At 45.6% G+C, this 13637-nt stretch overlaps 1 protein-coding gene across 3 annotated transcripts in view; it reads left to right on the top strand.

Annotated features, from left to right (window-relative positions):
• STAT1 (signal transducer and activator of transcription 1) overlaps positions 1–13637 on the top strand; it is a 997040-nt gene that overhangs the window by 391118 nt on the left and 592285 nt on the right. For all 3 annotated transcript variants that reach the window (XM_069983571.1, XM_069983569.1, XM_069983570.1), the window contains exon 14: positions 7759–7800. In XM_069983571.1, the coding sequence (XP_069839672.1) occupies positions 7759–7800 (42 nt within the window). The remainder of the gene's footprint in view (positions 1–7758; positions 7801–13637) is intronic.

Below are 13637 nucleotides of genomic sequence, written 5' to 3'. Positions count from 1 at the left end.
GCACGTCGCCTCTGACCACCGCACGTCGCCTCTGACCACCGCACGTCGCCTCTGACCACCGCACGTCGCCTCTGACCACCGCACGTCGCCTCTGACCACCGCACGTCGCCTCTGACCACCGCACCTTGCATCTGACCACCGCACCTTGCCTCTGAACACTGCACCTTGCCTCTGACCACCCCAAATTGCCAGTGACCCCCTCCAGATGGCCCGTAACCACGCCAGATTACAGGTACCCACCTCAGATTACCTATTAGCACTTCAGTTTATCCGTAACCACAGCAGGTTGCCTGTAACCACCCCAGATTGTCCGCAACCACCCCAGATTGTCCGTAACCACAGCAGGTTGCCTGTAACCATACCAGATTGTCTGTAACCACAACAGGTTGTCCGTATTCACCCCACGTTGCCCATAACCACCCCAGGTTGCCTCTAACCACCCCAGGTTGCCTCTAACCACCCCAGGTTGCCTCTAACCACACCAGGTTGCCTGTAACCACCCCAGGTTGCCGTAACCACAGCAGGTTGCCTGTGACCACCCCATGTTGACCGTATCCACCCCAGATTATCCGTAACCACCCCAGATTACCCGTAACCACCCCAGACTGCCCGTAACCACCCCAGACTGCTCGTAACCACCCCAGACTGCCCGTAACCACCCCAGACTGCCCGTAACCACCCCAGACTGCCCGTAACCACCCCAGACTGCCCGTAACCACCTCAGACTACCCGTAACCACCTCAGACTGCCCGTAACCACCTCTAGATTACCCGGAACCACCCCAGACTGTCCGTAACCACCCCACATTACCTGTAATCTAATTTTTTTTATTGTATTTTAGTAACTGCGCTATTCTAATAACTGTTACTAGCTGCGGTTTTGCTCCAGCAAATTGGCGCTCCTTCCCTTCTGAGCCCTGCTGTGTGCCCATACAGTGGTTTATGCCCACATATGGGGTACCGTTGTACTCAGGAGAACCTGCGTTACAGATTTTGGGGTAGATTTTTTCTTCTGTACCTTGTGAAATTTAGAAATTTCAAACTAAACCAACATATTATTGGAAAAATTCAAGTTTTTCATTTTTACTGGCCAATTTTGAATACTTTCCTCTAATACCTGTGGGGCCAAAATGCTCATCCTACCCCAAGATGAATTCTTTGAGGGGTGTACTTTCCGAAATGGGGTGACTTTTGGGGGGATTCTATTCTGTAGACACTACAGGGGCTCTGCAAACGCACCTGGTGCTCAGAAACTTCTTCAGAAAAATCTGCAGAGAAAATGCTAATTGGCACTCCTTCCCTTCTGAGCCCGGCTGTGTGCCCATACAGTGGTTTATGCCCACATATGGGGTACCGTTCTACTCAGGAGACCCTGCGTTACAGATTTTGTGGTGAATTTTCTCTCCTGTTCCTCGTGAAATTGAGAAATTTCAAACTAAAGGAACATATTATTGGAAAAATTCGAGTTTTTCATATTTTTTTCATTTTTTTTTTGAATACTTTCCTCTAATACCTGTGGGGTCAAAATGCTCACCACACACCAAGATGAATTCTTTGAGGGGTGCACTTTCCAAAATGGGGTGACTTATGGCGAGATTTTACTCCGCTGGCACTACAGGGGCACTGCAAACCCACCTGGCGCTCAGAAACTTCTTCAGCAAAATCTGCATTGAAAAAGCTAATTGGCGCTCCTTCCCTTCTGAGCCCTGATGTGTGCCCATACAGTGGTTTATACCGACATATGAGGTACCTTTTTACTCAGGAGAACCTGCGTTACAAATTTTGGGGTACTTTTTTTCTCTTGTTCCTCGTGAAATTGAGAAATTTCAAACTAAACGAACATATTATTGGAAAAATTCGAGTTTTTCATTTTTACTGTCTACTTTTGAATACTTTCCTCTAATACCTGTGGGGTCAAAATGCTCACCACACCCCAAAATGAATTCTTTGAGGGGTGCACTTTCCAAAATGGGGTGACTTATGGCGAGATTTTACTCCGCTGGCACTACAGGGGCTCTGCAAACACACCTGACGCTCAGAAACTTCTTCAGCAAAATCTGCATTGAAAAAGCTAATTGGCGCTCCTTCCCTCCTGAGCCCCGCTGTGTGCCCATGCAGTGGTTTATGCTCACATATGAGGTACCGTTATACTCATGAGAACCTGCGTTACAAATTTTGGGGTAATTTTTTTCTCTTGTTCCTCGTGAAATTGAAAAATTTCAAACTAAAGGAACATATTATTGGAAAAAATTTGAGTTTTTCATTTTTACTGTCTAATTTTTAATACTTTCCTCTAACACCTGTGGGGTCAAATTGCTCATCCTACCCCAAGATGAATTCTTTGAGGGGTGTACTTTCCAAAATGGGGTGACTTATGGGTTTTTTTTCTCTCTGCTGACACTACAGGGGCACTGCAAATGCACCTGGCGCTCGGAAACTTCTTCAGCAAAATCTGCAATGGAAAAGCTAATTAGCGCTCCTTCCCTTCTGAGCCCCGCTGTGTGCCCATGCAGTGGTTTACGCCCACATATGGGGTACCGTAGTACTCAAGAGAACATGTGTTACAAATTTTGGGGTGCTTTTTGTCTCATGTTCCTTTTGAAAATGAGAAACTTTAATCTAAATGTATATATTATTGGAAAATTTTAATTTTTCATTTTTTTACGGCCTAATGGTGAATACTTTCCTCCAGCCCCTGTAGGGTTAAAATGCACATTATACCCCTAGATTAATTCTGTAAGGTGTCTAGTTTCCAAAATGGGGTCACTTATGGGGGTTTCCAGTATACAAACCTCCTAAATCAACTTAAAATAAGAACTGGTCCCTAAAAAAATCAGTTTTGGAAACTTTCACGAAAATGTGGTAATTTGCTGATACATTTCTAACCCCCTTAACACCCTAAAAAAGTAAAATATGTTTATGAAATGAAGCCAGAATAAAGAGGACATATTGGTAATGTGACTTAGTAACTAATTTATGTAATACAACTTTCTTTTTTTAGAAGCAGAGAATTTCAAAGTTCATAAAATGCAAATTTTTTAAATTTTTCATGATATTTTGATGTTTTTCACAAAAAACACACAAAGTAGTGACCAAATTTTTCCACTAATATAAAGTGCCATATGTGACGAAAAAACAATCTCAGAATTGCTAGCATACGTTAAAGCATCACTGAGCTATAAGCGCATAAAGTGAGACAGGTCAGATTTTGAAAAATGAGCCTGGTCTTTTAGGTGCAAATTGGCTTGGTCTTGAAGGGGTTAAGGAGACTTTTATAAATTGTTTAAAAAAAAATTTCCTTGGGGAAAATCAAGGGAAAACCTAAGCTACTCATGTGTTACATAGAGAAAACAAAACACACACCTCTCCTTCGTTGGCACTCCCGTCCCCCCAACCCCCCCTTTCAAAAAATAGTCGCATCAACACCATACACTGTAGCTCGAAGCGTCCTCTTCTTACTTCCGGACTACCATGCCATGCCCCCCCAACTCACCGCTCCTAGTAACTAGGACTTAAAAACCAAAGAAAGGTTAACACAGAAAAACATAAAGCCTGGCCGAAACTGTATTCTATCTAACATCATATGCCTTCCTCATCTAGCCATTTGCAAGACTTTTACTCCATTATAAATGATCTCTCCCTTCTGACGCCAGTCTAAGCATTTGGTCACAATCTCCAGAGCATATAGTCTCAATTAAAGGGAACCTGTCACCCCCCCACCCCCCCGTGCCGGGGTGACAGGCTCCCGACCCCCCGTTAGAGCACCCTATACTCACCTAATCCCGCCGAGTCCCGCTTCTGGAGATGGTCGGATCACGGAGATATCGGTGCCCGAAGCCCGGCGCGGTCGCTTCTCAGATGAGTCCAACGCTCATAGAGAATGACGGAGCGCTGGACTCTCCTGTCATTCTATATGAGTGTTGGACTCGACCATCTCCAGAAGCGGGACCCGGCGGGATCACGTGAGTATAGGGGGCTCTAACGGGGGTCAGGAGCCTGTCACCTTGTCACCGGGGGTGACAGGTCCTCTTTAACATTGTCCTCGGAGGGCCCCTGGAAGGGGGGACCCTATGGACCCGTTCTAGAGCAAACATGGAGGAGTCTTTTTCAAATAATTCCAATTACCAGTCTTGACAAAATTTAATGCGCCCCTGCCCCCCATTTTTTTTATAAATACCCCCTGATTTACACATTTTAGTGCCTCCTACTGCGCTGGAGGTCTTGTCACTTTTGTGTTGTACCAGTAATTTTCTAACGGCCTTGGAAAATGCATCTTTACACACTAGGGGGGATGTTTATCAAACTGGTGTGAATTAGAACTCGTGCAGTTCTCCCTAGCAACCGATCAGATTCCACTTTTCACCTGACTGATAAATCTCCCCCTAGATCTTTCTGTAGTGTCTCATTCAGACCCCAATTCCACTCCCTTGACACCAACCCTGGCAGACATAGCATAAGGAAAACCAGAGAATGGTTTAATAAAAGCCCTAGGATCCATAGTCAATGGGAGATGAATAACCTGTCAAATCAAGCGTATGATCCGTTTGCATCGGAATAATGTGTATAATCTTTCCCAGTGGGATTCAAGATCCTCCATTAAGGCATTAAGGATTTGCCAGAGGAGATGTCAACAGATGGGCCCATGACCAAATTAAATTTCCTTTTAACCTTTTAGGGGACAAACTAACTAAGAAGGTACTGAAGTTAAGTACAGCAGGTCCCCACTGTCACAGAATATAAGCTCTCTTATATTGAGAGAGAATTGAGAATCCCCATAAAAATGAAAGAAAGAACAAATAGAAGAATAGAACCAGGCCTATCCTAACGCGTACACATACCCGCGCACCATACCCGGTATCAGCCCCTCAGGAGCAACATTTGCAGAACATAAAACAATTCCTAAATGGACTTACAGAAAAAAAGCAGAAAGACCATATAAAATAGAAAATTCTTTGGCACTGTTAAACAAGCTGCAACCCTTTGTCAAAAAACACAAATCAAAGTCTCTGTCCTCCTTTCAATCTCCGTCATGCGATGGCTTGGTTGCCGCGTGGGGAGAATGGGTGTAGGCAGCCAGTCCGGTAGGGACATTTCTGGCAAGTCAAATTTTGTAGAAACAAGGTTAAGTCCTCTGCAGCTGATAGTTCATGGCAACGGCTGTTCCTCCTCACTACCAGCTGAAAAGGGAATTCCCGTGAATACAGGATATCTCGCTCTCAGAGCACTGCCAGTAGAGGTCTTAGAGCCCTTTGCTGCATTTTATTATTTCATCTTTAATTTGGTTATGGTGGAGCCTGTAAATCACATCACACAGTTTATTTGCATCTGTAGGCTTGGGGTCCAATGCTCTATGTGCTCTATCTATTTTAAAGTCCTCATTCACTGGACAATTTAACAATTTCTCCTTTTGCGGTTTCCAAAATCTTCTTGCAAGCGATATAAATGCCTGTATATGACGGTCTTGGGCTGCTAGAGTAGCCTGATCATCTTTAACTGTAGTAGACAATGCTAAGTACTCAGAGGATAAATCCGATACTTTGATTTCTACAGCGTTTACTTCTGCTCTCAGCATCCCCAGATTTTGTGGAAAGCAGCTTAACATGTTCCCTCCAGTCTCACTGTTCCTGCCTGTCATTATGAGCAGCCCCTCCTCTGTGGGAGTGAAAGTGGAGGCCAATGGAGATACTGTAGTGAGGAGCCCTCCATGTTGTGGGGATATGACTGTTCCACTTCCCTTGGCCACTCTGCTGTCCCCTGACCAGTAACCCTCTCAGGTTTTAATAGAGGCTGTAAGCTCAGAGGATGAGCTGAAGCCTCATCGTTGCTGGCTATTCGGGGTGCCACCTGCACCTGTATAGCCGCAAGGGCGGCACCGACTACAGGGGTTGGAGTGACAGGTGTCCGGACCGTAGATCTTAGCCCCTCACTAGTGTAAGGCAGGTCTGGTATGGCGATGGATAAAGAGACCAGGCCACCTGTAGGAGGTGCAACCACAGCGTGGTCAGCTAGGCCTCTGGCGGGGTCCATAGCAAGGAATCGGTCCAGGCTGCCACAGTTAGTTGAGTGGTGCTGAGTTTGTGTGCCAGTCCTTCACCATCTGGCAGGCAGGGAGGGAGGTTTGTCGGCAAGGAATGCCATGCTTTTAGGAAGCCTGCACGCCGAGCTCAGGGACTAGCGTGCACTCTCCTCCATTGCTAGGCCATGCCCCTCCCCAATGTAATTTTAGATCTTCCCTAGTTATGTATGTTTACAATTTTATATACTTACCTATGATCCAAATGTCAATTTGTAGACTAATGTGCAGGAGTAATTCCTGCACTAACAGGGGGGTGATTCTGCACTCAGAGACTAAGCCCGATGTCATGTGCAGGAGATTAGAGAGTAGGTGTCACAGAAAAAGGCAGCGGGCAGGTCAAGGATGTGCTCTGGGGAGCTGCGGATCAACTCCAGTGCTCCTAACTAACTGATTTGCATAAATTCTTAAAATTTAACATCTCCACAACTGCCAGACCTAGAGAAAAAAATGAAGACCAGAGCCAATAAGGGGGATATCAGCATGTTTGTTTGCAAGAACCTGCTTATAGTTCCCCTTTAAAGTGCCATGAAAAACTTTTTCCCAGTAATTGAAGCACATTACAAAGTTATATAACTCTGTAATATGCTTCAATCACCTATCTGCCTCCCTTCCCTGCCTTTTCCCCCCTCCACCCCCCACCAGGAAGTGTCCTGACTCACACAGACCTGATTACTATTGTCACGGTCACCAAGCTCTTTTCTCAGCTCCGTCTCCTGTTACACCAGCCTCCCCCCTCCCCTGCTTTGTCAGGTGACAGGCTTTCTCAGCTCCCATTGGCTGAACCACTGCAAGCCATCACTTGTCACATCTCACTTGCTTATCTTCCCTCAGACTGACTCTGGCACATAGGCAGCTCCCCCCTCCCTTTATACCCTCTCTCCTGCTGCTGTGGACTCAGTGAATGAATGAGTCATGTCACTAGAGAAGATAAGCTGAGCAAGCACCTGACAAGGAGGGGGAGGGGGAGGCTGGTGTAACAGGACCTAGAGCAGCCCTCCTGCTAATGACTCATCGTCACAAGAAGGAGCTGCCTGGTGACGGTGATGACAGTAATCAGGTCTGTGTGAGTTTACTGCACTTCCTGGTGGGGGGTGGAGGGGGAAAAAGACAGGGAAGGGAGGCAGATAGGTGATTGAAGCACATTACAGAGTTATATAACTTTGTAATGTGCTTCAATTACTGGGAAAAAGTTTTTCATGGCACTTGTCCTTTAACCTTCTGTACACTCCAATAATGCACAGAAAGTGGCAAAGCTGTTATATTGGTCCACAGCAACACAGACACACAATGCAGTATACAATGTTAATAGAGCTGCTCTATTCACTGAATGATTTGTCAGTTAGTTAAACTGAAACAGACTTAGGCTATGTTCACACAACATATTTTTTGAATTAATCACGGCCGTTGTTGCAATTTGGGGGTTGGTTTTATGATGCCGTTCTGATATGATGGCATCCCCACTCTTTGTACATTATTGGGGGATTCTGTTCACAGCCACTGTAAAGCCACATACAGCTAAAAAGTTTTTTTTGTTTTTTTTTGTTTTTTTGGGGGGGGCTCTCACTAATAATAAAGCTAATAAATAAACATTTTTATGTTTTTGTAAAGTGTCCATAAACTTTAGGCGTGACAGAGTCAATATTTCTGTTTTACCACTTATTGTTTTTATATATTTGCTTTCAGCAATTGAAAGAGCAGAAGAATGCAGGTTGCCGAACTAATGAGGTAAGCTATTATTTTATTAATCACAGTACAACATTTACTGGGGCCCCAGAAATGCCAAGACCGCCCCTGACCACGAGTCAGAAAACAAATACATAGGCAGAGGTGCTCAGGTCTGTAAATGAGTCAGCACAACACACTGGCCTGGGGAAGGCTGTACTGCACATGTGCCAAGAGGCTGCCGCCCCTAGTAACAGAACAGCCAATCGCTGTGTGCATAAACAGCAGTCTTAGTAACAGCATAGTAAGAGTGTCATGCGCTGTGCAGCTAGCCAGACACCGGGCTCATTAGAGGGAGAGGAGGTGGGGGAGGTGAATCAGGAGTGCTGACACACGGGATCAGGCTGCATCCATCATCCAAAGGACAGTGGTGCTGCATCACCCGTCGCCCCGTCTTTAGTGCGGAACCGCAGCGCAGGCAAGGGCAGTATCTACACCAACATCACTTCGGGGGAGTTCATACCCAGAGTCCAGGTCTGCAAAAAAATTGCTGCTTAGAGAAAAAGACCATCATAGCTACCATATGAATAAAAGATAGTAAAAAATGCAGTGGTAGAGTGTTTCTTTGTCCTCCGTGATTGCAAAGATCTAAAAGAAAAGAAAAACAAAACTTCATTAATGCAGTAGGAACAACTCATTTCCAGGATGAACAAATCAGAGGCAGGACCTATCGCATAGATTTATGATTCACCTTAAAATCAACATTAAGACCCTTTGGTCGTAGAGTTTGCAACTCATAAATCCAATATAATTCTCTGCGCATAAGTATATTCAAACGGTCACCACCTCGCTTCAGTGGAGTCACTTTAAAGTGACTGTACCACCAGGCCCAGGCTGAAGCACTGGAGGTGGCCGACCCACCCTTAGTGGGAGGAAACCCTAGCCCCTCTATGATAGGGTTCCATTGATTCTAATGGAGGCACGTCATGGAGGGGCTGGGGTTTCTTCCCACTGGGGGTGAGTTGGCCCGCCTCCAGTGCTTCAGCCTGGGCCTGGTGGTACAGTCACTTTAAGTATTATTTACATACGGCACGGGAAATGTATAAAGATATTTATATATAGTGGGAGGATTTGCTCAATAGAGTGCGGTATTGCAGTGTGAACAGTAGTCAACAGGCTGAAAAAGTAAAGTCCAAGTACAGGCTTTGCCTGCGTTTATTATTTATTACAAGAAAGCAAATAAACAGCCTCAGCTTCAGGTATAACACAAAATAAACTCTGCTTGTCCAGCACTAACTAAACAGAAGATGGCCCTGTCTACACATTACGACTAGCTGCAGTCACACAAAACACTGCATTAAGTCCAGTCTTTACCTTGGTCAGGTATACAGCTTCTCCTGAGGCTAGCAGCCTTCCAGAACACTCAGCTGTACCCAGCCTCACTTTGCCCATGGCTCTGCAAACTTTATGGACCTGCTGATGATTCAGCCTCAGCACCTGTGGTGCCTGACGCCAAACAATGTCTAGAGTGGAGGAAGTGGAATGGACAGCTCCACTACAATCCATTCCTAAAAAAACAGGCCCAAACACATTTTATCGAAACATCCCCAGCAACTACCTTTGCTGGAGATCACATCCCTGGTTTTCCCATCTCAGGGTGTGTGCACACTACGGAATTCCCGCTTATGACAGACGGCGGATTTCGTTGCTCGTACCCGCACGCAGCGTGCATCTCCGCCCGTGCCATAGACACTATTCTGTGCACGGGCGGAATCTGCATTTCGCCGAAATAATTGACATGTCATTTCTTTCGGCGGAACGTGGAATCCGCCCATGCATAGAATAGTGTATATGGCACGGGCGGAGATCCGCGCTGCCGCGTGTGGGTACAGTCGACGGAATCCGCCGTAGGTCATATGCACGAATTCCGTAGTGTGCACGCACCCTTGAAGCCAAAAGCAGGAACAGGCTATAAACAGGGATCAGGTCATAAAGGAGAATGGGATCTATCCTTTTTTTAAATCCATTCCTGGCTTTGGCTTCCAAAATCTGAAAGATAAATCTTTCTGTGTAAACGCACCCTAAGGTAGTGAGACATGACCTTCCTTCAGTCCTAGTAGATGTAATAAGTGAACCCAGGTGAAACATAGCGATTGTCCAGGATTAACCCATTCAGTTTCTCACTATATACAGCTGCACACATTTATAGACACACATCACACATGTAAATAACATACAGTGCACACAATTTGCACATGTACATACCATACATGAGGCAGGTAGGGGACATGGAGTTGCATAGTGTCAAACATCCCCTGCCCTCCAGGGGTGTAGCTAGGATTCATGGAGCCCCGGCATTCATTCTTCGAGCTCCCTGCCACATGAGTGAGGTCACTCATTAGCTGGAGAGCTGGGAGTACGAACACTGGGGGACTGCGTCAGGCCAGGTGAGTATGTGTATGGGGGGCTGCTCTTGTGACTGGAGGTGCAATACTGCCTACGGTTATAAGAGAGGCTGGCAGGGCAGGGAGCTAAAGGTTTTTTGCTCTGTCAGTCACAGTGCTACAGCATTTAATTGTGAGTGTTCATCGTGAATGGTAAGTGTACTCAATATATATACTGACAGCAGCTCCCTGTGTACCTCATAGAGCTAATATCAGACTCCCCTCCTCCATGCTGTGCTGCCCTGCTCTGTGGTGTTTTGGTCCATAAGATTGCTTACATGGAGGAGCATGTGACCAGTCCCCGTCCCCAGTGTCCACCACTGAGCCTGTATATGTCTATGGAGAACACAGTGGACAGGGCATGGTTACATGCTCCTCCATGTCAGCCATTTTGTGGACTGAAACAAAACAGAGCAGGGCACCCCAGCCTGGTGAAGGGGAGTCTGTTTTTAGCTCTATGAGGTAAACAGGGAGCTGCTGTCAGTATATACATTGAGCACACTTACTAATACTTTGTACTGACCTATTTTACTAAAAAGTGGCCAACCCCTTTAAGGGATCCTATTAAGGCGGCACAGGGCAGCGTGATATAATATAAATATAATTACACAATAGACACTAGTAGTCCATAAGTGGCAGGCCCATCCTTTTTGGTAGCATATTAATATAGGCACTGTTATATACCTCACCCTTTAAAGGAGAAGTCCGACAAAAAATTTTAAGTATTGTATTGCCCCCCCCCCCCCGCCCCCCCAAATTATAAAAATCCCCAATTTACACTTATTACAGGAAATGCTTATAAAGTGCTTTTTCCCCTGCACTTACTACTGCATCAAGGCTTCACTTCCTTTATAAAATGGTTATGTCACGACCCGACTCCCAGAGCTGTGCGGGCTGTGGCTGCTGGAGAGGATGATGGCAGAGGGATGCTCAGTGTCCCTCAGTGTCTCCCTGACATTATCCTCTTCAGCAGCCACAGCCCACACAGCTCTGGAAGTCAGGTCGTGACATCACCATGTTATCCAGGAAGTGAAACCTTGATGCAGTAGTAAGTGCAGGGAAAATAGCACTTTATGTGCATTTCCCGTAATAAGTGTATATTGGTGATTTGTCTAACTTTTGGGGGGCAATACAATTCTAAAAAAAATTTCACCTGACTTTTTTTTTTTTTAAATATATTTTATTCATTTTCCAAACAAACATGGTACAGATATGGCACAGTGTGAAGGGAGGTTCACAATGTAGAATATGTCACACTGAAACAATATAGAAAACAGGAACCGTAATATGATTCATAACCAAAGAAAGAAACAACCCCCCCCCTCCCCCCCGCGACATGAAAGCATTGGTGTCCCCAATCAAAGACTGCTCATTTCAAGAGGTGATCAGAAAGATTTGATTCCTCAATCCGATGTGGGAAAAAAAACAATAAAAGTGAATAACTAAATCAAAACCATTCCAGGAGCATAAGAACCATATGATCTTGATGGCCTACATGCAATGACCTATATGGGGAGCCGGAGGGCACCTAAGGAACCCGCCAAGTCAGCCTTACAGTACCACTCTGTGAGGCGGAAGGGCCACATTATATTTGCAATTGCTGGAGGGTCATAATGGGTGACTATAAAAGTCCTCCATTTTTGGAAGAACCGTTTTGTGCTCTTTGTTTTATGTCTCTCAGTGTCAATGCGATCTACCCCAAAGAATATTTTTAATTGTGCAATGACCATGGATATGTCTGGGGGGGTAGGAGATATCCAATTAAAGAATAAACATCTAAGGGCCACTAAGAGGACCACACTTATCAGTTGCGGTGGTTGGCGCGGTTCCCCTTCCTCTTCTGGAGGGCGTAGCTGATGAAATAGAATAGTCTGTGGAGTCATAGCCAACCTTACTTTCCAGTGAGCATAAATGTAGTCCGTCACGTCCTGCCAAAACTTGGCAGTGTGACTACAGCTCCACACACCATGCCACAAATTTGTGAGGGGGGTCTGGCACTGGGGCAAGAGGTGATCCTGTCAGGAAACGATGGGGTGGGTAGGAAGTTAAAGCCATATAGAGCGTTATGCGCCATTTTAAAATAGGTTTCACGCCACCTCTCATTACTGACACATCTTCTAACCCTCATCCATCCTGCCAGGATGACCTCGGCGATGTTTTGGTCTTGAGTCCATCTGGACCACGTGTGAAATAATGCAAGTCTGTCTGATTTTAGAAGGAACTTTCTCAGGGACGTGTAGAGAAGGGAGATAGAGGGCTTGTGTGGTTCCATCCCAATTAGATCATCAAAAGCATTGGTTGGGGCCTCTCTGGTTAAGTTTGACAGTCTAGAAGCACAAAAAGTATGTAGTTGGTATAATTGTAACCTCTGTGTCGTTGGGATGTTATATTTAGAAAGCAACTCTATTGTGGTGTACCATTTATGATGTTCCCTATCCATGAGATCCCCCACTTTTCTTAGGCCCATCTTCGCCCAGTCCCTAAGCCACGGGGCCGATTGCCCCATATATAATTCCTTATGTCTTGATAGTGGCATATGTTTGGATATGAGGAATGGCAGGTTGTAAGCTTTACGTATTTCCTTCCATGTGACCAGGGTATCTCGTAGGAGAACTGAATGTCTGACCTCTTGGGGGAGCTTGGCAAAGGCAGCGTGCAGTAGGCAAGTGAGATTCCAGGGGCTAGCCAGGTCTGCTTCCAGCGCATAGTCTGAAAAATAGGAGGACCCGTAAATCCAGTCTAGGACATGGCGGAAGATACATGCTAAGTTATAGCCCCGTATGTTCGGAAAATTGAGGCCCCCTTCCAGTTTCCCTAACATTAATTTTTGAAGGGAGATCCCAGGGCGTCTTCCCCTCCAAAGAAAAACTGTAAATGCTTTATGTAATTTCTGGATGTCTTTGTGTTTAAGTAGTAACGGCAGTGTTTGGAGCGGGTAAAGCAGACGGGGAAAGCTTATCATCTTAATTAGATGGCAACGTCCCATAAAAGTTAATGGCAGGTGCTCCCAGTTACGGAGTTCTGTGGTTATTTTGGCTATTATAGGAGCATAGTTTAGAGAATACAGTGTGTCTGCAGTTTTGCCTATGTGTATACCTAGGTAAGTGATAGCCGAAGAGGCAGGTTTGACCCCCAGAGAACTTACAAAGGGCAGCCAGGCAGGGGATTTAGACCCCAGAGGAAGGATCTCACTCTTGGATACATTAATTCGATAGCCAGAGAAGCTACCAAAGTAATGTAAGAAATCTAATATCTTGGGGACAGAGTCCTCCGGGTTACTCAAGAACAATAGAACATCATCTGCGAACATGGTCGCTTTAACCGTTTGGTTGTTGATGCTGAGCCCCTCATAGAGGCCTGTGTCCACCAAGTGCCTAGCCAGAGGTTCTATGGCCAGGTCAAAGAGAAGAGGGGAAAGGGGACACCCCTGCCTGGTTCCCTTCTCCAAGGTCAAAG

This window comes from Dendropsophus ebraccatus, chromosome 9 (genome assembly GCF_027789765.1).
Source record: "Dendropsophus ebraccatus isolate aDenEbr1 chromosome 9, aDenEbr1.pat, whole genome shotgun sequence".
NCBI lineage: Eukaryota > Metazoa > Chordata > Amphibia > Anura > Hylidae > Dendropsophus > Dendropsophus ebraccatus.
This window is presented reverse-complemented; position numbering and strand designations above follow the sequence as displayed.